General features: G+C 40.8%; 1 protein-coding gene across 3 annotated transcripts in view; it reads left to right on the forward strand.

The window, feature by feature from the left end:
- The window catches only part of SLC16A9 (solute carrier family 16 member 9), a 140,848-nt gene extending 123,629 nt beyond the window's left edge, over positions 1-17,219 (forward strand). For all 3 annotated transcript variants that reach the window (XM_029609760.1, XM_029609758.1, XM_029609759.1), the window contains 2 exons: positions 4,885-5,793; positions 15,885-17,219. In XM_029609760.1, the coding sequence (XP_029465620.1) occupies positions 4,885-5,793; positions 15,885-16,063 (1,088 nt within the window). In that variant the 3' untranslated portion in view covers positions 16,064-17,219. The remainder of the gene's footprint in view (positions 1-4,884; positions 5,794-15,884) is intronic.
- The last annotated feature ends 7,107 nt before the right edge of the window (positions 17,220-24,326 follow it).

Genomic DNA, 24,326 nt, shown 5'->3' on the forward strand with positions numbered 1-24,326 from the left:
AATGAAAATAGATTTAAGAAAGTTGTAAAAGTGGTCGAAGATTTGGCAGATGGGATTCAATTCCAAGAAGTACAGAGTCATGCAATTTGGGTGCGGTAATCCAAAGGAGCTGTATATGATGGGGGGTGAAAGACTGATCTGCACGGACCAAGGGAAGGATCTTAGGGTGATACTGTCTGGAGATCTGAAGATGGTGAAGCAATGTGACAATGCGATAGCTAAGCCAGAAGAATGCTGAACTGCATAGAGAGATGAATAACCAGTAAGAAAAAGGAAGAGATAATGCCATTGTACAGGTCCTTGGTGAGGCACACCTGGAGTACTGTGTTCAGTTCTGAAGCCCATATCTCAGAAGGGATAAACACAGGTTGGAGGCGGTCCAGAGAAGAGCAGCCAAAATAGTCCGGGGTCTGTATGAGAAGACCTATGAGGAGAGGCTGAAGGATCTGAATATATATATTCCCTGGAAAAGAGGAGGTGCAGGGAAGATATGAAGCAGACTTCAGATATCTGAAAGACTTTAATGATGCACATTCAACAAACCTTTTCCATTAGAAAGAAATCAGTAGAACTTGGGGGTCACAAAATGAAACTCAAGGGAGGTTGACTCAGAACCAACGTCAGGAAATATTACTTCATAGAGAGAGTGATGGATGCCTGGAATGCCCTTCTGGAGGAGGTGGTAAAGACGAAAACAGTGAAAGAATTCAAAGGGGCATGGGATAAAGACTGTGGATCCCTAAAGGCTGGAGGATGGAAATGAAGAAAAGAATGCATGGGGGTAACTTGCTGGTGCGATGGTTATTACCCTTAACCAATAAGCCTTCATACTCCATCATGGCTCTCTGCTTGAACACCAAGGGGTAACAGGGAATGGGATTCGAACAGCACCCAACTAGGGCCTCACCTTTTAAGGTCTGGGGAAACAAATAAGCATGGAGGTAACTTGCTGATGCAGCAGTTACTACCCTTAACCAAAAAGCCTGATACTTTGATGCAACTCCAACATTGCTCTCTGCTTCAATGGCAGGGGGTAATAGGGAATTGGATTCAAACAACAACCAATGAGGGCCCCGACTTTTATGGTCTGGGAAATTGATAAGCATGGGGGTAATAAACAATTGAATTCAAAGAGCAACCAACAAGAGCCCTGACGTTTACTTTCTGGGAAACTGATAAGCAAAGCATGGGGGTAACCGTCAAGTCACAGCAGATACTACCATAAGCTTGCTAGGCAGACTGGGGGGACCACCTGGTCCTTTTCTGCTATCATTTCTATGTTTCTATGAGTTTACAAAGGTAAACTGGCCTATCTGAACCCTGTCCTCCTCAGAGTGGCTAAAAAGTACACACGGTGTTTCACAATGTATGTACCTTTAGCCATTCTGAAAATGAACTTTCCTTTGTACATGTTTAGGTTATTTTGAAAAATACACATGCTATTTCCCCCCACCACTTGTACAAATAGAAGGTGCAAAGGATGCAGACATTTTTAGTGCACTTATTTAATGTTAGCTGCAAAGCATGCATGGCAAAAGTTCCAGTGTATTTGGCAGTCCATATTCAGTCGGCCAGTTAGTGGACAAGTGATCTGGCTAAAGTTATCCAGCTAACTTGTCCTGAATTTTCAGTGGGATAAACGTCCGACTGAATATCCATGATTAACATTATTTGGATAAGAATAGCCAGCTAACTTTAAACAAACAGGATATTCTTTTGAATATTTTATTTATTTTATTTATTTAACACTTTTCTATACCGACCTTCATGGTTAAAGACCATATCAGATCGGTTTACATCGAACTGGGGAACTGTAACAAAAACAATAGTTTGAACAGGAAGAAGAAAGTTACATATAACAAGGATAATAAACTTGGGAGCATAGACTGCTGGAGAAAAAAAGGCCTAGGAACGCAGTAAACAAAGAGTATAAACAATTGTTGAGTCAGGGGAGGATCTTATTAAGGACTAGAAGGTAGTGCGGAGTATATCAGGGTATGTTTGAATATCAGGGTATGTTTAAAGTTATCTGGCTATTCTTATCTGGATAACTCTAGACTTAATCAGCTGTATTCAAAAGACTATTGCTGGTTAAGTGCTGAAGGGTTATTAAAAAAAAAAAATCAGAGACTAGATAACTTAAGGCTTACTCTGAAGCAGGCTTAGTCGGATATACCCAGTATTTGACTTAAGGTAGCTGGATAACTCAACCCCGCCCCAGAACAGAACTCCAAGATGAGATTTGTGCAGTGTTCTCTCCACCTAGCTTGATAGACTCTCTACCTGGGTAACAACAAGCTAGGTGGAGAGAACACTGCACAAATCTCATCTTGGAGTGAGTTTCCTCACTCCGTAGGTCATCAAATCTTCACAAGAGACCACTGTTCTGTTCGTACGTCTCACGTTGAATGTGAAAGTGGCCCCTAACCCCCTACACTAATACTTAAACCTCACCTCGAGTTACTAGGTGGGCCTCCCATAGGGATACAAATACCTGTCTAGGGAGGAGTGACTATGGCAAGTCTCTCTCTCTCTCACTCAGCCTGCATCATACTGAAATAGGCCTGTCAGGAGACATCGTGAACCACGATATATTTATTTATTTTGGATTTTTATATACCGACATTCTTACATTACATGTAAATCATACCGGTTTACATAGAACAAAAACAAGACAGCTGGAGAATAACTCCATAGTCTGATACAGTGAACCTGATATACTGGCAATGTAGCCCAAATTGGGCTAATAGTGCAACTTGCGATAGCTGATAGTGCAATTCACGATACACATGCTTATTAGCATAAGGTACACCCCTTTTTGGTATCGCATGCGATGTTGGAAAATGAGGCCCTTAATTTGCAGTTTATTATCTTACCAAAGAAAAATATTATATCTCCTATTGAAATGTTGAGATCATATTTCTTAGAGATATTGAAGATTCTAAAGCTTATTATTTGCCTATAAAGGAAGTTGCCCACGGAGTGAACACACCCCAGGTTTCTATGGACCTTCTGAACTTAACAGTGGAACTGGTAGAATATGATGAAGCCATATTTCCAGCAACTCTTATTGTGATTTTAGCATTAGACTCTGATCGACATTATATCTTAAAACTTTTTTTTTTTTTTTTTTTTTTTGCATAATAGGGAAGCTTTATTTCATGATTTTAAAGTTCTTATTTTCTCTGATGTTTCTAGATTGACTCAGGTTAAAAGGAAAAGATTTCTGCTGTTACAACCTGGAGTTTAGAAATTGGTGTTTGTTTCTGGTTGAATTTTCTCTGTAAATGTATCGTAACATTCCAGGGGACAAAATATGTACTTTTTGAGCCTGTTCAGTTGTCTGTTTTCCTCAGTATTAGACAACATCAAGGGGGCAGCCCCAAGGACTTTCTTCCTGAAGTCACCTCTTATCCAATGATTTAGATGCTATTTAATTAGTAAGCCCCCCCCTCCCCCAATGAGTAGCCTTTAAATTTTTCAGTATATAAAGATGTTCTTTATTTATGCTTCTGATTATGTGATGATCCTTCCCTCCCCTCCCCAAATTAGTGGGCTGATGTAGCATTGGAGGGGGGGGACGGACACGGGGTTGATATATTTACCTATTGTAATATATTTGTATTTTTCTGTTCCTCACTATGAAGTAAATTTTCAAAACCTGGCACGTGGAAATCCTGGGAGATACCTACGTGGCCGGGCCAAACACCCTCTGAGCACATTTTTAGAATGGCTCGGCCATGCGCATATCTCCCGGAGTGCGCAGAAGAGCTGGGGTTTTGAAAGGGGGCGGGGAGGGGTGGCCGGCCAGCGCACGGAACTTACTTCATCTCTTCATATGAAATAAGTTCCACGACAAAAAAAAAAAATAGGTTAGTTAGGGTGGGTTTAGGGGTCGGGGTGGAGAGGGGAAAAGGAAGTAAGTTTAGTTAGGGGGATAGGGAAGTTCCCTCCCAGTCCGTTCCTTTATTGGAGCAGACTAGGAGGGAGCTGGGCAAAGGCCTGAACGCATCGCCGCTTGTCTGTTAAAAAAAAAAAAATCCTCCCTCCCTCTGCACGCACAGATACAAAATCGGGCATGCATGTGTGCGCGGGTATTGAATTTTATAACATGCACGCAGCAACATGCTCATGTTATAAAATCATTGTGTCCATGTGCGCGCGCCAGGAGCTGTCCGCACATGGACGCACGCATCTTTGAAAATGTACCCCTCTGTATTAACCAACAAGTTTATTACTTGTATTATTTTTTAAAAAGATAAATAAAAAGAACTAAGGGTATGCAGACTTTTGAACATTTTATTATTTCCTTTATTGCTATGGTTTGTTTAATGATTATGCTATCCTGTGATGCATAATAGTTTAATTTGAAATACATTAAAAATAACAGACGTGTTTTGTTTGATCATTCATCTCATGTTTTCTTAAAATGCTACACGTCTTACAAATTTTGCTAGGGGTATGTAAACTTATGAGCACAACTGTAAACAAGACCATTTTCACAGCAATGGGATAAATATATGTTTTCACCTGGTCCGATTTGTTTGTGTGGATTTTAAGATTATAGATCAAATATGATAAAATAAAAGAGAATACTCATGATATATAACCACAGAATACATCCTGGGCTACTTAAGGCTATATGACATCCTATTTAACCTTAATAACAGTTAATTTGCACTTCACAAACTGTCTTATAATAGTGATATCATTTTGTATGAAACACTGTACCATAAAACTTCCAAATTCTGATAATATTTGCTCTGTGAGTATTTGTTTGCATTATGACAGCATGCCAACACTGCTCTAAGTGCTTTTACTTTGACACAAATAATTGAATGATGATCTAGAATTAACTTCAGGTCTTTGCATTTCCTTTTCTAGGTTCCAGTGTTGGCCATTTTATATATGCCGCACTACAGAGGGAACTTATTGAGCTCTACGGACTCCCTGGATGCTTGCAAATAGTTGGGGCACTATCTCTGAATATATTAGCGTGTGGCATTCTGATGAGACCTTTGAACTCCTCGGAAAAAAATGAAAAACCAGGCCTGGAAATTCTTCCCAGTCAATACCTCCTTTACCATGAAAAAGATCAGAATGATGAAGAGAACATAACCATCCTTGAAAGGGGCTCCAGTGAGGAAAAGAATGTGAAAAATGTATCCAGTGCCGAATGCAAACAGGAAAACCTCTTGAATAAGAATGGATTGGTCACAATGCACACAAGAGAAACAGAGAATTATAAAAAAAAAGTTGCAGAACAATCAAAATTTTGCAAGAGGCTTGCCAAGAAGAAGTGGCAAGTGTGCCTAGGCTACTGGGAAGATACTGTAGTTCTTTTTAAAAACAAAGTATTTTCAGCACTTTTTATAGCAATCTTGCTTTTTGATATTGGTGGATTTCCCCCTATGTTGCTTCTGGAAGATATTGCAAAAAGCTCAAACATTAGTGAGGAAGATTATTTTATGCCTCTTATATCCATAGTAGGCATTATGACAGCAGTTGGTAAACTTGCTTTAGGAATATTGGCAGATTTCAAATGGGTAAACACCTTGTATCTCTATGTGTTTACATTAGTGGGTTGTGCATTGACTCTGTTTGCAATCCCTTTTGCCAAAACCTATACCATGCTGGCAATACCTGCTGGGGCTTTGGGATTCTTTTTTGGCAACTGGTCGATCTTCCCTTATGTAACTACAATGACAGTAGGACTTGAAAAATTAACACATGCCTATGGAATTCTCATGTTCTTTGCAGGGACCGGAAATAGCCTTGGCCCACCACTTATTGGTATGTTTCCAGATTTAAAACATAAACATTTTGGGGTGAAATGTTTAAATGGCCTTTGTACTGGAGCTGGAAAACGTGTAGGCATGCTTACTGAACGCACTTTCTGGTAATTTTCAAAGAGAAATGACCCAGGTAAAAGCTAAAAGCCCCTGCACGCCTTGTATCTACTCTTTGGTAAAATAGCACATGTGCTTTTTAAGATCCCATGTGCATGTGCTGTTTTATTCCCTTGTCCTAAACCCCCATGTCTAAAATGCCACTTTTTAACTTGGCTAAAACTATGCATCTCTATGGAAGTCCTGCTAGAGATGGCTCCAGACGTTTTATATGGGGGACATAGAGGGGGCACAGTGAACTTCTGGGTGGGCAAGCAGCAAGTACCTTTCCCTCCAACCAATCAAAAATGGTCCAGCCAGACTGGCGGGGAGGGGGGGGGCGCGGAATATCCTTTTTTTGGGGGGGAGTCCTTATGCCCCTGAGCCATGCATGCTTTTAACCAAACAGAGGAAGGCAAATTTTAAACAAGTTTAGCATTTACTCAGCTGAATTCTTTCAGCGGGATCACCTGTTGCATTGCTGCTTCTATCCTTGACCTCTCTGCTGTAATTATGTCCTTATACTATTGCTGTTTACTCAGGTAAATGGGCTTTAAAAGTGCCCTCCATATTAGTTAATGTGTCAGTTGATCAAGAGATTAGATTGTTCACAGTTACAACAATATATGTTGTTCCCAGTTCTAATGATACCATGGTAGCAACTATGAAACAATTCATATCCACATCAGAAATGACATAAAGACCTAATTACAGCAGAGAGGTCAAAGATTGAATTAGCAGTGCAGTAGGCGATCCTTCTTCAAGAATGCTGGGGAACGAGGAGGAGCAGATTGGCATAGCAATATGAGGAATTTGCCCCATTACTGCAAGTCCTGTATCTGTTGCACAGGTCAATGCCAAACTTAAGTCTGGTATCTGATGCCCAGCCTAGGGATGTCTGTATCTAAATCATGCAGTGACAGTTTTCCTCATATGTTTACAAGCATTACATTTCCCTAAAAAAAAAAGCATATAAATAGTAGGCACTTTAGTGTGTGTTCAGCAGCACTCCTGGAGATTATAAATAGTCCATCAGTAAACGGAGTGGTGTGCAATTTTCAATATAAAGAGATTGAAGCCTCTAGACAGGACCTATTCCATGCTTTTATTTTCAGTAAATATAAGTTAGATTTGAAGACATGGCAAGACTGAAATATAGGCAAACAATTATTGAGTTAGATTGTTTTTCCCTATTTGTGCTGCACTAGCTTCACTCTGGTTCTGGATTTGTGTTCAGAAACTCTAGATTTTGTAAAGCAGTGGGATTAGATAGTTTTTATGTCCTTTGGTGGAGAAGCAGCTATTGTGATGAAAATACTGTATGTTGTGGCATTTCCAATTTTTTTCCATCAATAAGCAGGCTGAATTAGCCATAACATGTCGGTAACGTCATCCAGCAGCAAACGGACCTCTTCTTCATAGCTAGTAGAGATTTTACTCTACTGAGCATATGCAGGAATTCATGCTTGAGCATTGCCTCGTGAACCCCTCCATCTTTTTTCATTCAAGCACTCTCTCTCCCTCTCTCTTTTTTTATTTCAAAACTTTATCTTTAAAGTTGCCTTGCTGCCTCAGCAGCTCCCCAACAAGCACTTCAGTGCTACCTTTTCAAAAAATAATTTTTTCATTGGAATGTCTTCCAAGAAGAAAGCCACAGTAAGTGGATTTAAAGACTGTGTCTGTGGCAGGAAAAAGTCCATTATAGGTAGACATGAACTCTAATACCATTGCTTGGGTGCAGACCATGACAAGCGAATTGTTACAATTGTGAACAGATGTTCCATTGAATAAAATGTTCCGGGGCCTGGAAAATGGAGAAATTGCATAAGTTTCATAGAAGTCACAATAAGCCCTCTTCCCAAAGTGCAACCTCATCTGCCTCACTTGAAATAGAACAGTGCACAAATTCCTCTAAATATCTCCACCATCAATAAAACAGGCTGAATCCTCAGAATGGAGTAAACATAGCTGTCATTCATTGAAGAAAGGGAGGCATTACTCCATGGAGCCATTGGAGCATCGAGCACTGAAGAAACATAAAAGCTTGAGTGCACTGGAAACATCAATGCACAGTGCATCGGGAATATCAGTGTGCAAGAGTGTATCAGCACCATTGGCACTCAGTGCCCCAACATCACCATCAACAGACAGAGTCCCTTCATTACTGTTGATGCACAAGAGTTGATGCAATCAAGTACAAGGCTACATTGATGCCATCTATGCATAAGCCCCTGTGCCGTTGATTATCTTCGATGATTAAATCTTGAATGCATCAAGCCTCAGAACTTTGATCATCGACACCTTTGCCTATTAAACCATTGGAAGCACTGATGCTTTGTACTGCAAATCTTCCTTCAAAACTGTATGCTTGTCCGGACAAGTTCTTTACTGGAGGAAAAGGGGTTATGATTCCCCTTCCACCACTGATTATTAAAGTACTCTCACCAATGAAATTGTCACAAGGTTTGTGTCTAGAAACACCAGATACTATTTGCTCTCTGGTGCCTCTTATTTCCAATTGGCCTCCAGTACAAATTCTACAAACTCAATTAGATGTGCAACACTCCATTACATTATCAGAAGATGTTCCGCCACATATACCAGGTAAGAGGGCATGTTAGTCATTTGACCTAGTAACAGATTTGGTGAAAGATTTCTTTACATCATTAGTGGCTAAGGATAAGCAGGGTACAATTCAACCTTTCCTTTAAATATTTCATCTTTACTTCCATGAGATGGAGTCCCAGAATCCCCAATACACGTGGAATCTCCATTGGAACCACAAGGGGTTTCTAGTTCAAGGCATTCACATGCAGTGGACTCTAACTACTTTGAGGATATGTTCCAGGAGTTCTTTCCTCCAAGGTGACTGAGGATCCCTCCTGAGTCACCAGTTAAATCACTGGAATTCTGGATCACTGTTCTCTGATCTCTAGGCTCTGAAGAGGGATTGAGAGGAATTCCCTCTGGCTCCCATCCAGAACCTCCAGAATAATTGTCTCCCTCAGAAGAACTTTCCTATTCCAAGTTTTTGGACAAATTATGAAAAGCTTTTAGAAGGCAAGACCCTTGTGCAGGCATCTTGAGTCTCCTTCAGGTTGGATCCAGCAGTGATCCCAGTTCATTATATCCTGAAAGATTTACAAATGAGAATGTGGGGAAAATCCCATTTCCTGTGTCCCTGTAGCAAGGAAACTTGACCTCAAGTACAAAGTTAAAAAAAAATCTCTGGGCTTCAGAACAGTACAATTACTCAATCAGTAGTGGTAGAATCAGTTCATAAAAGAGTGAAGAAAACAAGAATATATTCAAATACATTATCAGGGAAAAATCCCAGGCTACTGGACAATTTAAAGAAGTTTCAAAACTCCAATCTTAATGTAGGGATCACTGCTGTTCAATTTTATATGGTTCAATAATTACATGACTGTATACAAAAATGGAAGCAATTTCTTCTGGCCGATGAGTACAGAATTGCATACCTTCAGCCACTATTGGATGCCAAAGAGTGTCTACTCCACCTTCTTCAATCTATCTATGAGGTGTACATTACCACTTCATGCTCCTCAAAATCCATTGTAGCTCATCACATGTCCTGTTTGAGAGCCAGTACCCTACTTGAGGATGTCCATAAAAAATTGGCAGACATGCCCTGCCTTGGTGATGACTTCTTTAGAGGTAGGCTGACAAAAACAGTGGCTCAGATTAAGAAACAATAATCTCTCTCCATGGGACTAGAACAGCAATCTTCTGCAAGGTGTCCATTCTATGCTTTAAAAAAAACATATTTCCAGAGACACCCCTTCCAGTAATTCCAGTGTTACTGGAGACTGCCCCTACTTCTGAAATAGCAGCAGCAACTTATGCTTCATGTTCGTCAGCATGAATGTTGTCAACCTAAAGCAGTGCAACAATCTCTGCCCAAACCTTGCCCAAATTTTGACCACTCTACAGACCCAGCAACTATCTTCACTGGTAAGAAGGAGAATCCACCACTACCTAGAAGAATGACATGAGATAATCAAGGTCACTGGGTTCTCAAGATTATGGAATCTGGATACTATCTGCATTTCTTCCAGCTTCCTGTATTTCCTCACCACTCAGCCTTCAATCCGGAATTATCTTACTCAATACAGCACTGCTTGGAAATGGAGTTGCTTCTCAAACAGCCGCAATAGAATCAGTTTCTCCCCATCTCCATGACCAGGGGTTCTACTCCCGCTATTTCCTCATCCCCAAGAAATCTGGGGGACTGAGAATAATCCTAGATTTAAGAAGTCTGAACAAACATCTACTCCAGGAGAAATTCAGAATGAATTCCCAGCACATAATTGTCTCTTTCATCAGGAAAGGGGAGTGGATGTGTGCTCTAGACCTAAAAGATGCTTATGCTCCCATCCCCAACCACCTTTCCCATTGGCAATACCTATGTTTTAGGGTGGCTTGTTCTCATTATCAGTATAAAGTGCTCCTCTTTGGCTTCTCAGCTGCTCTGAGAGTCTTCACCAAATGCCTAGCTGTAGTAGCAGCACATCTATGCCATTAGAGCATCCAGGTCATCCTGCTTTTAGCAGCAAATTCCCAAGAAGGAGTGCTGACCTCCCTGGAGAAATTGTTAGGTTTCTTACAGACACTGGGCTTCCTTGTGAATTTCAAAAAACCGACCCTGATTCCATCCCAGAAATCAAGAGGCTCATATTCAAAAGCATTTAGCTGGCTAACTCAGAAGTTAGCAGGCTAAATGAATATTTAGGTATTTATCCGGCTAAATTCTAGCTGGCTAATAATTTAGGGAGATAGAATTTAGCTGGATAAGTTAAGGGTGTTTTGAGTGTGTAGCTGGGAAAAGTTGATTTAGCTGGCTAAGTTAACTGGCTAACTCTGATATTTTTTGGGGGAAGGGCCTATTATTGCAGTGACACCGCCCCCCCCCCAATGATAGTGGGAACCCTTCCACGATAAAACATCATAGTTTAATGCAACTAGACCAAATTTTGCTAACCAGTCTATGTTTGAATATGGACCACAATGTTCATTTGGGTGTGGATAGATTCTCTGCAGAAGAATGCTTTCCTACCTTCTTGATCTTAAACTCTCCAGGCATTGGCTTACAAACTGTTGAACACAGATCAATCCTTTCACAGTGGAGTGCTGGTTGTCTTTGGTCATATGGCAGCAGCAAGTGAAATAGTCTTGCTGACACTCCTGTTCTTACATTGCCTGCAATGGGGCCTTCAAATCCAATGGGATCAGCTTACTCAACCCCTAACAAAATAGAGATTTCTACAGAAATGAAGTCAGAATTGAATTGTTGTCTGGACCCCTTCCATTTACAGGAAGGAGTACTGCTATGACAAACACCTCACCAAGTAACCTTGGTAACGAATGCCTCCACAGAAGGTTGGGGGGGCTCACCCAGGCCCTTTTCAAACTCAAGGGACATGGTCATTCCTGGAGAAACAGTTTCAAATCAATCTTCTCAAGGTGAGAGCGATAAGGTACACTCTAACAATTTTCACTCATCTACTTCAAGGAAAGAACATTCTCATTCAAACAAACAATCAAGTCAGCATGTTGTACATGAACAAAAAAGGAGGCATAGAACCTTGGACTCTGAGCCAAAAAATGATAAAAATATGGGAATGGGCATGCAGACATCAGACCTACTTTCTTAGAATATCCAACAGTTTTGCAGATTGTGTCAGGAGAATCTTTCATCCAAATGAATGGTCCCTTCAGCAATCCACAGCCATCAGACTGTTCAATCCCTGGAGATTTCCAGCAATCAACCTATTTGTGTCAGAACAAAACAGAAAGCTATAAACGTTTTGTTCCATTCTTCCCAGCAAACTCAGATCCACTTAGGATGCTTTTCTACAGATCTTATATAGGCTTTTCCACTGATTCTACTAATAGCCAAATTGGTACAAAAAGTACTAAAGGACTGGGACCATCTGATTCTCATAGTTCAAGATGAGTTGCTATCTATTACAGCTCTCCAATCAACCTCTGATACCTAGGGGATCAGATCCATACTTGTTAACTCAAGAAGGGGGGCATCTATTTCATCCAAATATTCCCTCCCTCAGCTTGACAGCTTGGATGTTGAATGCTCAATAATAAGCCTTGTCCTTACCTAAAGCAGTGGAGGATATATATTGTAATCCATACTGCTCAATTTTATTGGATGCAAAGAAAATAAATGCATAAAATAAATAAATATGCCTTCAACTTGAAATGCTTACAGTTTGAAATGGGAAAGGTTTTCCATATGGTATCAACACAACAATTTAGATCCTTTCGCATGTGTACTAAGAGTTACTAAATTATCTGCTCTTGCTTTCTGAATCAGGTTTTGCCATCTCATCAATAAGTGTACATCGTAGTATCATAGCAGTTTACTATGTTCAGACCAAGAGTAAGTCTATCTCTATTCATTCATTAGTGTCAAAATTAATGAAGAGCTTGAGGCCTACTAAACCACCAGTTGTAAAATCTCCATACCCATCTGAAATTTCTGCCAAAAGTTGAACATAAGATATGCCATACTAAGTCAGACCAAGTGCCCATCAAGCTCAGTATCCTGTTTCTAATAGTGTTACAAGTATGTAACCTCATATTCTCCGAGGACAAGTAGGATGGCAATCCTCACACATGGGTGATATCCCAAGCTACATGCTTCTAAAAACAAGAAAAATGGAGAAAAACCAAAATGCAAAGGCACCATCTGAGGGGTTGGCAGAAGAAACCACTTTATTCCTCTTTTCCTCTGTTAAAGCATGATTGATTATTTTTTTAAGGCAGCTTGACCTATAATAGGCTCTAGAAGGGGAAGGAGTTGGGTTCTGCACCTCAAAGAGACCCATAGGACAGATGGAGTGACAAAATTCCCATTGCACTGCAATGGTCCCCTACTGAAGAAAGGGGTATGATGTGACTTATGGCAAGAATCTCACTTTATTGTGCAAAAACCTATGCTGTCAGAGCTCCCGCACAGCAAGCCCTGACATGCCCCACTAGGCTTAAGTCCTCCTGGGCAAAGAAAGGGCATAAATAACTAACCAAGAGAAAAAGAGTTCTTGGACCAAAACTGCACAATTTACTTTGGTGTCAGGGAAACAGCTGAATAGGCAATCTGGGGCCACAGCACCTTCCCAAAAAAAACAGTGGATCACTAGCATCTGAAGGTCAAGAACAGATTGCTTACACATAGCTACATCCAATTTTTGGATGTGAGGAACAATGGGCATAGAACCCAAGTACTTGCTTCGAAGAAGTGAAAAAAGGCATCAGGGTCTGTGGCATCCTCACCTACCAAATGACTACAACAAAGATCTGACCTCCTAGGTTGGATGAAGAGGAAATAAGAGAGCCAAGGCACAATAGAGCTATTCCCCAGTGGGAGCACCATGCCAAGACCCTGAGTATAGCAGTGGGATAAGCCTAGGCAAAAGGGAAGCACATTGGCTAACCAATCAACACATGAAAAGCCAAAGGCAATTCAACCAGAATTCTGGCCAAGCAGGGAAAGGATCATGTACTAGGGATGTGAATCATTTTTTGACGATTTAAAATATCGTCCGATATATTTTAAATCGTCAAAAATCGTTAGGGCCACGATACAATACCAATTCCCCCGATTTATCGTTAAAAAATCGTAAATCGGGGAAAGGGGGAGGGCAGGAAAACCGGCACACTAAAACCCCCTAAAACCCACCCCCGACCCTTTAAATTAAATCCCCCACCCTCCCGAACCCCCCCCAAATGCTTTAAATTACCTGGGGATCCAGCGGTGGTCCGGAACGGCCCCCTCAATTGAATCCTGTTGTCTTCAGCCGGCGCCTCTTGCTTGTCAGCTTTCTCTAACAGGACAGAGGTGAAGATTAACGTAAGCCCATGGAGACTAGTTTCCAGGAGCATGAGGAGGATGAGCTCTCCTCTCCACAGGAATGTTCTGGTCCTGGTTTCCTTTGCTGTCTTAGCCTCTGTCGATGCCCAGCAGTCGGATGTAACTGGAACTCCTGCCTTGATGGGTATTCAGGCAAATTCTGAGGCTCAAGGCCTTCCTTACCACTTATGAACTGCAGCCTGCAGGGCCCATGAAACACCAAGAAAAGCACAAAAAAACCAGACAAACTAAAGGAAAAGACAACATGAACAAGCTGCGTGTTCAGTATTATTTATTAAGGAAAGAAGAAACCTCAGCCAGGCTGCACTGGACACTAGGCCTGATATGTGGCTAGCAGAGAAAACACTGAGAGAGAGAAAAATATCGAAATAAACACAAACTACGAAAAGGTACATAAGGAAAAAACAAATACTTGCAGGGTCCTACTAGAAAAAACAGCTTCTGCATCTCCAGAATTTTCACTGTAGTAGCTTGTCTTACAGGCTCTGCAGAAAAAAACAGACTGAGGAGTCCTGCCTAGGAGGCAGGGAGGTGACTACAGCTGTACATGCTCAGTACAGCATGCTGAAAGCTCTAGAATCTTTGAAATCAAAGTTCTAGGCCGGGCCCCTTCGGATAACATCTCCCTTGTGTGAGAACTGCTTTCCTGCTTGTCCTGTGAGAAACACAGCCAGTAGTTCAATGATGGTGTTCAACAAAATCAGGTGTACTTCAACTTAAAAAACAGAATTCATGCCAAAATGGAAAAATCATTATCATAAAAAGCAAAATAATTCTAAGAACTGCAGTTTTTGTCAATAGTGCTCCTCCTCTTAACTTTTCTCCTCTGATCTGAATCGATGTCCAATAAGACCATCTCTCACAATCATAAGCAGGAGATAAAAATGGAAAAACCCTCTTTACATCAAATCTGGGCACTAAAATGTCTTCTATGCCAGTAGTCTCTGCCCTCACTTTTAGCAGGTTGCAGGGATGAGGTGACTGGAAATCCAGCCCTTTCAGAAAGGATACACTATCTCAACTTTTAGGAATTGGTCAAAAATCACCAAAAATTCCCAGTCTATACACAAAATTATTTAATTGGTGAGCCATGAGGCCTACCAGGAACAACATCTCCAAAATCATTTTCCTCAGCTCCATGTACTCCACTCCTCAATCGAGATAGTCTCTCTTCAAGAGCTTGATCTGAGCATGCTAACCAATTCCATCCCTAAAAGGGGATGGCCAAAAGATAGATAGGATTCAAATATGCGAAAATCCCCAAAACAGCTGTAACAAGAGAAAAGTTTAGTGAAGGTTTGAAGCCATCGCCACACTAAATACCCTCCTGCCTTCCTGGACAGTCAACTACCTAATTAGACTTGGCTCTAAAATTAACTGAGGGGCTCGCGAGGCAATGCTCAAGCGGGAATTGCCACACATGCTCAGTACAACAAAAACCTGCTTTATCAATATTGATCTCTGAATAATGTCAGATTTATCTGCAGTATGTGGAAGTATTTGAAGGAGTAGAGAGAATAGAGGAATGCAATCATGCAGTCCATGAAAAATCAGAAATGGTGGTTGGCTTTCTATACAAGGAGTTGCCATTATTAAAATTGTATATGCCAAATTTTCTAAAAATAGAATACGTTTTGACAAAAGAGAGGTAACGTAGGGAGAAAGAAACAGAGGTCTGGTGCTGCAGCATAAATCCCAATTTATTTATATGCTGCCTAAACCGAAGCCCTAGGCAGCACACAAGCCAATCAAATCACAAATACAAAGACTATAACAGAAGAATGTCCATACTCTTGGGTTACTGCTGTGTGGTCAGACTATTGCAGATCAAGAGCCTAGGGAAAAGCTAATTTGAAGAAGTAGCTTATAAGGCTCTAAGTAGTCTACATCTGTATGCCTCTAAAACTAAAGAGATATTTAAATCACGAGGTATGGCTTGTACTGTCAATATTGTGATTGAATTTAGTTCTAGACTCTGAAATGTTTGTTGATAGTATGAAACCAAAAGCTTGGGGATTTTTCTTTGTTCAGTCAATGCTTGTGAAATGTTGGATTAGTGTATTAACCTTCCTTTGGTTTCTTTTCAGGTTGGTTTTATGACTGGATGCAGACCTACGACATGGCATTCTACTTCAGTGGCCTCTGCGTGCTATTCGGTGCTCTCCTCCTGTTATTGGCAGCACTGCCATGCTGGGACAGCTGTAGAAAGCAAGGCCCCAAGCTACCTCCAAATGCCTGTTCCTATAAGGCTGCATGTGCAACATAAAAGGCAGTTACAGTACATGGAACTTGATAACCACCTCTCAGTTATCTGGACAGTTGTGTCAGCAGTTTATTTATAATTATAACATGACAGTTCTTGGACAGGAGAAGAACTCCAACTTGTACCACTCTGGCCACAGGACTCGGATGCCACCGAACCTTGTCAGTGTTTGCTATGCACTTATATGGTCTAGCACACACATGCATTCCATGACATGGATGTTCAATGAAAGCTGCTTTTAAGATTTGGAATTGTTTGATTTCAGCAGGCACTGATAGTTTTAGTTTGGTTTCTAGATCATACTAGGTTTATACAGACAAGTGCAATTTGCTTTGGATCTGTTTGCATTAATTTATGGCAACAGGTTGTGAGATGTAAACATCAAGAACAGTAAAACTAAGAGCTCCATAGGACAAAGTGTGGCTCCCGCACCACATCCCCATCCCCACGATACCTTTTTCTTCATCGCCAGGAGTGAGGGATCTTCGACAGCTCTTCCAGAGCTGCTGTGACAGAGGCAGTGCTAGAAGCATAAGCTTACATTCGAGTTTACGCTTCCAGCACTGCCTCTGTCAGAGCAGCACTGGAAGCACCGGGAGAGGGCCAGAGGGACCCTCGCTCCCAGCGATGAAGAAAATGTATCGGCGGAGATGGGGTGCGGGATCCACACTTTTACCTAGTGTGGGTGGGTGGGGGAGGCAGGCTGAGTTCCTTTTAAAGGTACTATTGGGATGGGGTCCAACATCCAAAACAGGGAAAATCTCTATGATTTAAAAAGATTTAGGGGGTAGGTGGGGATTGGGATACAATGTATGAACTGGCTTATTCTTTGGGGAGGGAGGGGATAAAGCAACTTATTTTTTTCTTTAGTAGGTGACAGTGCTACTTAACAGGATATCTTTTCAAGATATCCAATTAAGTAGTGTTTTATCTGGCCACACATCTAAAAAAATCTACCTGTCTAGTTTCAAACAATCGCAAACAATAGGAAGAGGGGCATGTTTTATGGTAATAGCCTATTTACCGCAATGTGTGTTATCTTAGCACTTTGCATAGGTATGAACAGAACAGTACACTCTTGTGAGGATCTGATGTCCTTCGGATTGAGGAAACTCATCATAATGATGAGATTTGTACAATGTTCTCTCAACCTGGCTTGATGTTACCCCATCAAGCCAGGTTGAGAGAACATTGTACAAATCTCATTATGTGAGTTTCCTCACTCCGAAGGACATCAAATCTTCACAAGAGTGTACTGTTCTGTTCGTATGTCTCACTGTACATGTCAAAGTGGCCCCTAACCCCCCTACACTACTACCTAAACCTCACCTCGAGTTACTAGGTGGGCCTCCTATAGTAGCATAAATAGCTGCTTACTATGGTACCACCCCAGAGGCGCTCTCTCTCTCTCCTCTCACATCTCAGGCCCCCCAGCCTAAAAATGCCCAATTCACAATTTGCATTATAGGCTTAACACCAATGAAAAAGGTATAGTTATTTTCGGCTTTAAAATTCTGTGATATCATGTGTTATGGCTTCGCGAAGCCAGCCCACTTTTACAAAAATCCCACCCCAGACTCCTTCCCTTTTAAAAATTAACATTGCACCATGCGTTATGGTGCTTTTCATGCGTTAATGTGTTTTTCGCATGCGAAAACATCTTAATGCATGCAAAAACGCCATAATGCGAGTTGGAAAATAATTAAAAACCTAGGCTATGGGGGTTATCTCACTACATGTAGCTGGATGACTTTAGGCTGGTATATTCAGCATGACATTTCTCCCACTGAATATATGGGACAAGTAATCCGGCAACTTTAGCCGGATAATGTGTCCACTAGCCAGTTTACTGAATATGGACCTGTAAAACATTAAGAGGTAATTTTAAAAGGAGTCATGTGCATAATGTAACATATTATTGTAGCAATTTAAAAAAAGTGATTTACATTCATATGGGGTAGATTTTATAAATTTACTCGCGTGCGTACTTTTGTTCGTGCACCAGGTGCGAACAGAAGTAAGCTGGATTTTATAAGATACGCGCGTATCTTATAAAATTCGGGGTCAGCGCGCGCAAGGGGGTGCACATTTGTGCAACCTGTGCGCGCCGAGCCCGGTGCGCGCTGCCTGTCCCCTCCGAGGTGGCTCCGAAATCAGAGCGGCCTCGGAGGGAACTTTCCTTCCACCTCCCCTCACCTTCCCCTCCCTTCCCCTACCTAACCAACCCCCCCGGCCCTATCTAAACCCCCCCTACCTTTGTTGGCAAATTTACGCCTGCCAGCGGGCTGCTGGCGCGCCATCACCTGACCCAGGGGCTGGTCCGGAGGCCTCGACCACGCCCCGGGCCGGCGTCATTCCCCCGACAGCCTCCCACCCCACCCCGCCCTGAAATTTGTGCCACCCACCCAACACGCCCCCGAACGCCCCCTTTGCAAAGCCCCGGGACTTACGCGCGCCACTGAGCCTATGCAAAATAGGCTCGGCACGCGCAGGGGGGGGTTTGGGGTAGGTTTTCGGGGGGTACGCGTGTATCTTATGCGCGTACCCCTTTGAAAATCTACCCCATAGTGCACTTACACATGTATAACTTATGGACAATTCGATGGCATATATTGTAGCAATTTTTCAAAAGCCCACTTACATGGGTAAAGTGCATTTACACATATAAAACTCAATTTTAAGAGTGTAAATGTTTTTTTTAAATCGGGCCCAATGTGGATAAAACTAAAACAAGTGATGCTGGAGGTACCATTTTAGACATAAAATTAATAACACTTTCAGGCCCAAAGCTTTTTTTCAATTAATAGCCAAGATAGACATGATTTAAAAAAAAACAAAAAACCCACACTCCTTCAATCAGAGGGGGATATGACAGATTTTTAGGATCTACAAATTATTTATAAGGATGAGTCATGGAAATGTGATCTGAAAATTGCCCCTTGGATTGGATTATTTCAGGCTCACAATAATACTGAAATGACATAATCTCATGGTTATTTTTGCCTCCTAGCCTGGTGCATTCTCAGCTATACCACCATTACAGGGTGGCTGTAAGCAGAGGTGGTCAGGCTGAGCAGCTCTCTGTATGCTGGGAGGCAGTGAGAACAGAGAAAAATCTAGGGATGAGCAGGAAGGTGTTTAAAAAAGACAATAGGCCCACTAATATTTTGCACTTGCAGAATGTGAAACTATCCTCATTAGCTAGCTCTAATGTTTGGCATTTCTCTTTGAGGAATGCATGGAAATGGTGGAGATTTCATATGGGACGATTTGTTATGGTTTCATCCTTTTTTTTTCTTTTATGGGTAATATGGATTTTCCAGCTGGATTGGACCATTCTTTATTACATAGGTGGGAAACAGCAGGTTTAAGGAATTTATGGGTCGCTATTCAAAGAACCATGTGCGTAAAAAGTGGGGATTATGTGCAGAAGTCCTGGACACTGAAAAAGGGGTAGGCCAAGGGCGTGGGCCGGGACAGCGCAGTAAGTAATCTAACAACAAAAAAGTAAATAGTTAAGAAGGGGTTGGGGAGGAGAGGAGAGGGAAAAGGGAAGGAAGGTTAGGTAGGGGTACAGGGAACTGCCCTCCCAGTTCGCTCCTTAATTGGAGCAGACTGGGAGGAAACTGGGGAAGCCCTAGTCACATCACCGCGCATGGGCTTTAAAAATCTCCCCCCCCCCTTGCATGTGTAGGAGGCCATCCGTCCGCATGGATATCGTATTTTATAACACGCGTGTGTTATAAAATAGCTGCATCCATGTGCGCATGCCAGGAACCGCGCTCCTTTGAAAATCGGCCCCTTAGGGAAAATGGTACACCCTGAACAAAATTGTATTTTGTCTTGCCAGCAATTAAGAGAGCAATGGGATTTTCCTGCTAACCAGTTTTTTGGCTTACTTACAGGCCCACAACTATTGCTTTTCCTTTTATAAGAATGACATCAATACTATTGTGTTTGATGAAACTGAAGAATCTGTTATTGACACTATGCCTAAAAATAACAGAATTGCTGTATGCTATGCTAGGTACTACTATGAATTTCCCACACCTGAGCAAACTAGCTTCTATATGATGAACTGATTTAGGAGTCCCTTTGAATGACTCAGATATATCCCAGGCATTCACTGTAGCTTATCAATATCTTTCTTCAGCTAATATGAGAGAAATACATGTCAAAATTATACATTGAATATATCTCACTAAAGAAATGAGTGCCAAAATGAAACTTGGGGAATCTGATTTTATGAAATGCAACTATGTTGGTGTTACCTTTTGCCATATGTTCACAGATTGCCATAAATTGAGTTCTTATTCTATAGACAAATTTGTGTTTATCTAGAAAGACTTTTGAATTGTACTCTATATTGTTCTGGTCATGTGATATATTTGCACTTATTTCAAAATGGTCATATTTTGCCCCCTGAAGGGAAAACATTTATTATTTTGGAAAGGGGAGGGCTACCTACTTTTCACTATTGGAAAACACAAATGAAGCATCTTGATATGCTGGAATTGATGATGAAATGGGAAGTTTCTTGATACTTGAGCTGGAACACTGTCATTTTGTATTGTATTGGCAGCACGTTTTATATTCTTCATTTGTTTTTGATGTGAATGTGGGGATGTATGCATTTAGGGGTTGTTTTCTTTATTCTAAAATTTGGTCATTAGATTGTAATTGCAATTGGATCGTGATCTTTTCAGTTTTTTATATTGAATATTATTGTTTGTTCTTTCTGTTTATTTGGCCATTAAATCAGTGTTCAAAAAAGACAGTAGGCAGTGGGAAAAGGCACTGAAGAAAATATTTTTAAAAGTAAATTTAAAAAAAAAAGAGGGGGGGGGACAGAAAACCTGGCTGGGGGTGGGAGAAGGGTTGTAAGCTCTTACCTATTATCACAGTGTGCCTGCAATGACTAGGGGAAAAACTTTCATTTTGTATCATTATGTCATTTTATTTTGCACTTATACGTAGGAAAAGAAAATGACAAAAGCATCATTTGTTTAGTTATAGCTTGTGCTATATTTTTACAATGCACGCACTTTTACTAAATTTTGCAAATAAGCACATACTAAAAAAACACAAATGTCATGATATTTCATTAGTCTTATGCTGTTTTGTATGGGAAAGGACGCAAAATGATATAACAATATTGATGATGTTTTGGTGTATTAAAATGACAGCTTAACTCTAGCAATAATAGCCTGCATTTCTGTCAGGAATCATTATGATGCTGATGGCATTGTATGTTCAGCACAGGGTTGCCAACTGTCAGTAAAAATCTAGCAAAAAATGACTTCCATAAAAAGAATTTCATAAGAACATAAAAACAACGTCTTGATGTTGATTCACATCTGTATTTTTCTATGCTGTGCACACAGTAAAGACAATGTTTCCCACTCTGTTTGAGAAGACAGTTGCTTCTAGGGTGTGTTAAATAGTGATCTGTAACAAGCACACATTTTAGAAAATAGGTCTACAGTGAAAGCATGGGATATAATAAAGAGATCAACTTTGTGTGTCCTTAAAGCAGTTAGACTTGTCTGTAAAAATCTGGCTAAGTGTCAATTAAAAAAAAAATCTTTAAATGAGTTGGCAATTCTGGTACAGCAGAAGGCAGCTACCGTCATCAGTGTGTACTGGTAGCATGCAGTGTATCTGCCATACAGTTGGTGCCATTTCATCAAGAATGTGTGTTTCAAACCCAGAGACTGTTTTTGTGATTTTAAAAAGATTTTTTTTTTCTGTTGGGCGCTACGTAATATCATAATATAGTGATACTGCTAGTATTGTGTGTACATCTGAAAGAGAAAGCATTTCCAGTGATCAGCATTTTAATGGTATACCAGACAGGCAGTGCCTATGAGCTAGCCCAGCAATGTATTTACAAGCAGGGACTTAAAAATTAGGTTGAACGTATTACGCATAAACTTTTGTAATATTATTTTGTCTATTTTATTTCTATACTATCCAACTATTTTAATTATGGATGTCTGTTTTAATAACTGCTTATTTTTATTCCTGTACTTTGAACTGTATATGTCTACTTGATTTTGAACTGCTTCGAACATTATGAAGAGTGTGGGTTATACATGTTTAAATAAATAAAAATAATATAAATGGGAAATTCCAGTCCTCAAAGTACACAACCAGTCAGGTTTTCAAGATATCCCTAATGAATATACATGAGACAAAAATTGCATGCACACTGCCTCAATTGTATGCAAACATTCATTAGCGTATCCTGTAAACCTCACTGTTTGGTGTGGCCCTCAAGCACCAGAATGGCCCATTTAATGATTCTGAGGTTTACAGTAAAGCGCTGGTGGTATTACATGTCCATCAACAAGAAGCTAAATAGAAAAGTGTGTATAAGCAATACCATTGCAACTGAAAACCCCAATACTCTTCACCTTAAACCAAAAATATAAAGACGCTGCACAGCTAACTATATCCGGAAATGACCATCATACTAGGCTTCCTCGTCAGGGCTTTCGCCTATTCAACTCGGCCTTATAAATAATCATAGGTCATGTTGATAGAACTATTTTTTAAAAATTTTTCTTATGCGCTTAAAACCTGCCAAATCCAAGGCTATGTTGAGCCCGAAATGATATCATACTTTATGCAAATCCAACAGTGAAAATTTCAACTTATCTTTGAGCGATTCAGTATGTAGTGAAATTGTCCATCTTGAACCAAAACAATAATCACAGTGCTGATGACCCGACACGGGACCGTGTTTCGGACTGCTTACTCCATCTATCAGTCCTTCTTCAAGGGTGGAAATTCTGCGTCGAAACAATCATTTATATTTGTGTTAACATGATGAATAACTAAACCATAAAAAGTTTATAAGTGGACTATAGTTATCACAGAGCAACCATAGGCAACCAGTACTTACATAGTTGTTGAACTCTTTCAAAATGGCGCTTCGGCGTTTTTTTGACATTTCCGGTATCTCCCGGAACCCCTGCTTAAATTGCAACCTTGACGTCATACAGCTCCTCCTACCTGTCAAATGACTACCTCCACGCCACTAAGATTAAATGAGCGTGTACCATTCAATGGAGGCATTGAGCCCTGCTGGGCTTATGGTGTTTAACCGAAAGATCCACTGCTGTTCTTTAGTATTAAGGATTTTATTGACATTACCCCCTCGGGGATGATGCTGGATTTTTTCTAAAACTCTCCATCGTAACATATCGAACGAGTGTTGGAACTCTTTACAGTGCATCACCACAGGAGCTGATAATTTTTCTGTAGGGATACAACTATGATGTTCTATCAATCGTGTCCGGATCATCCTTTTTGTTCTTCCTACATAGCAAAGTCCGCACGGGCAAACAATAAGGTAAACGACGTGAGTGGACCGACAATCAGAATAGTGATGTGCTGTGTGTAGATACCCTCTTGCCTCTGTCCAGGTTTCCCCTGTAATAGCCTGGTTACACATCGAACATCCCACACATGGCCACGTACCATGTGGTAAAGTATCTTCTGATGGTTCTTGTAGAAACGAATGTGTCACTGTATCTCCAATATTGCGTCCTCTACTATAGGCGATAATGGGGTGATTCTGAAACAAATCATTGTGCAATTGTAAAACCGACCAATGATGTTTTATCAAACGTGCAATAGGAACAGCTCTATCAGAAAAAGGAATAGTGCAGACCACTGGTTCAGACCTCTGGTTCAGAGGAGGAGGTCCTTCCAGTTGCCAGTACTACACAAAATTATAGGGGTAGAGGAACTTACCGATCTTTTCGTCCGCAACAACGGCGTTTTTTTCGGTATTCCCGTCAACCGGCGGCTCCAGACTTAGAACAGAGACCATTTACCAGATCTCAGAACAGGAATATAACATCGTAAATGTGTCTGGGATTCAGCTAACTCGAGATCAAGCAGCAGTTCTACATAAAGGTTTAACCTTTATTCCTTATCATCGGTATGATGCATTTTATACCAGAATAGCATTGTACAGATTTTTTCGTAAACTTCAGCTTGTATTGTTTTTTTCACTTTATCCTCCTAAAGCAGATTGTTCTATAGTGCATCCACGATCCAACTGGTTACCAGCGGGCCCAATCGATCCTCATATTAAAACCTATATGGAATTGGTTCTGTCAGAGTTGGTTCAAATCGAATCTACTTACATTTGCCCCAGGTTTAATCTCACAAAAGGTGAATTTGCTGCAATGCTGTCTTTAAAGAAAGAACAGTCCATCATCATTAAAAAAGCCGACAAAGGAGGCTCTGTAGT

The sequence above is a fragment of the Rhinatrema bivittatum genome, chromosome 7, assembly GCF_901001135.1.
Source record: "Rhinatrema bivittatum chromosome 7, aRhiBiv1.1, whole genome shotgun sequence".
In the NCBI taxonomy this organism is placed as follows: domain Eukaryota; kingdom Metazoa; phylum Chordata; class Amphibia; order Gymnophiona; family Rhinatrematidae; genus Rhinatrema; species Rhinatrema bivittatum.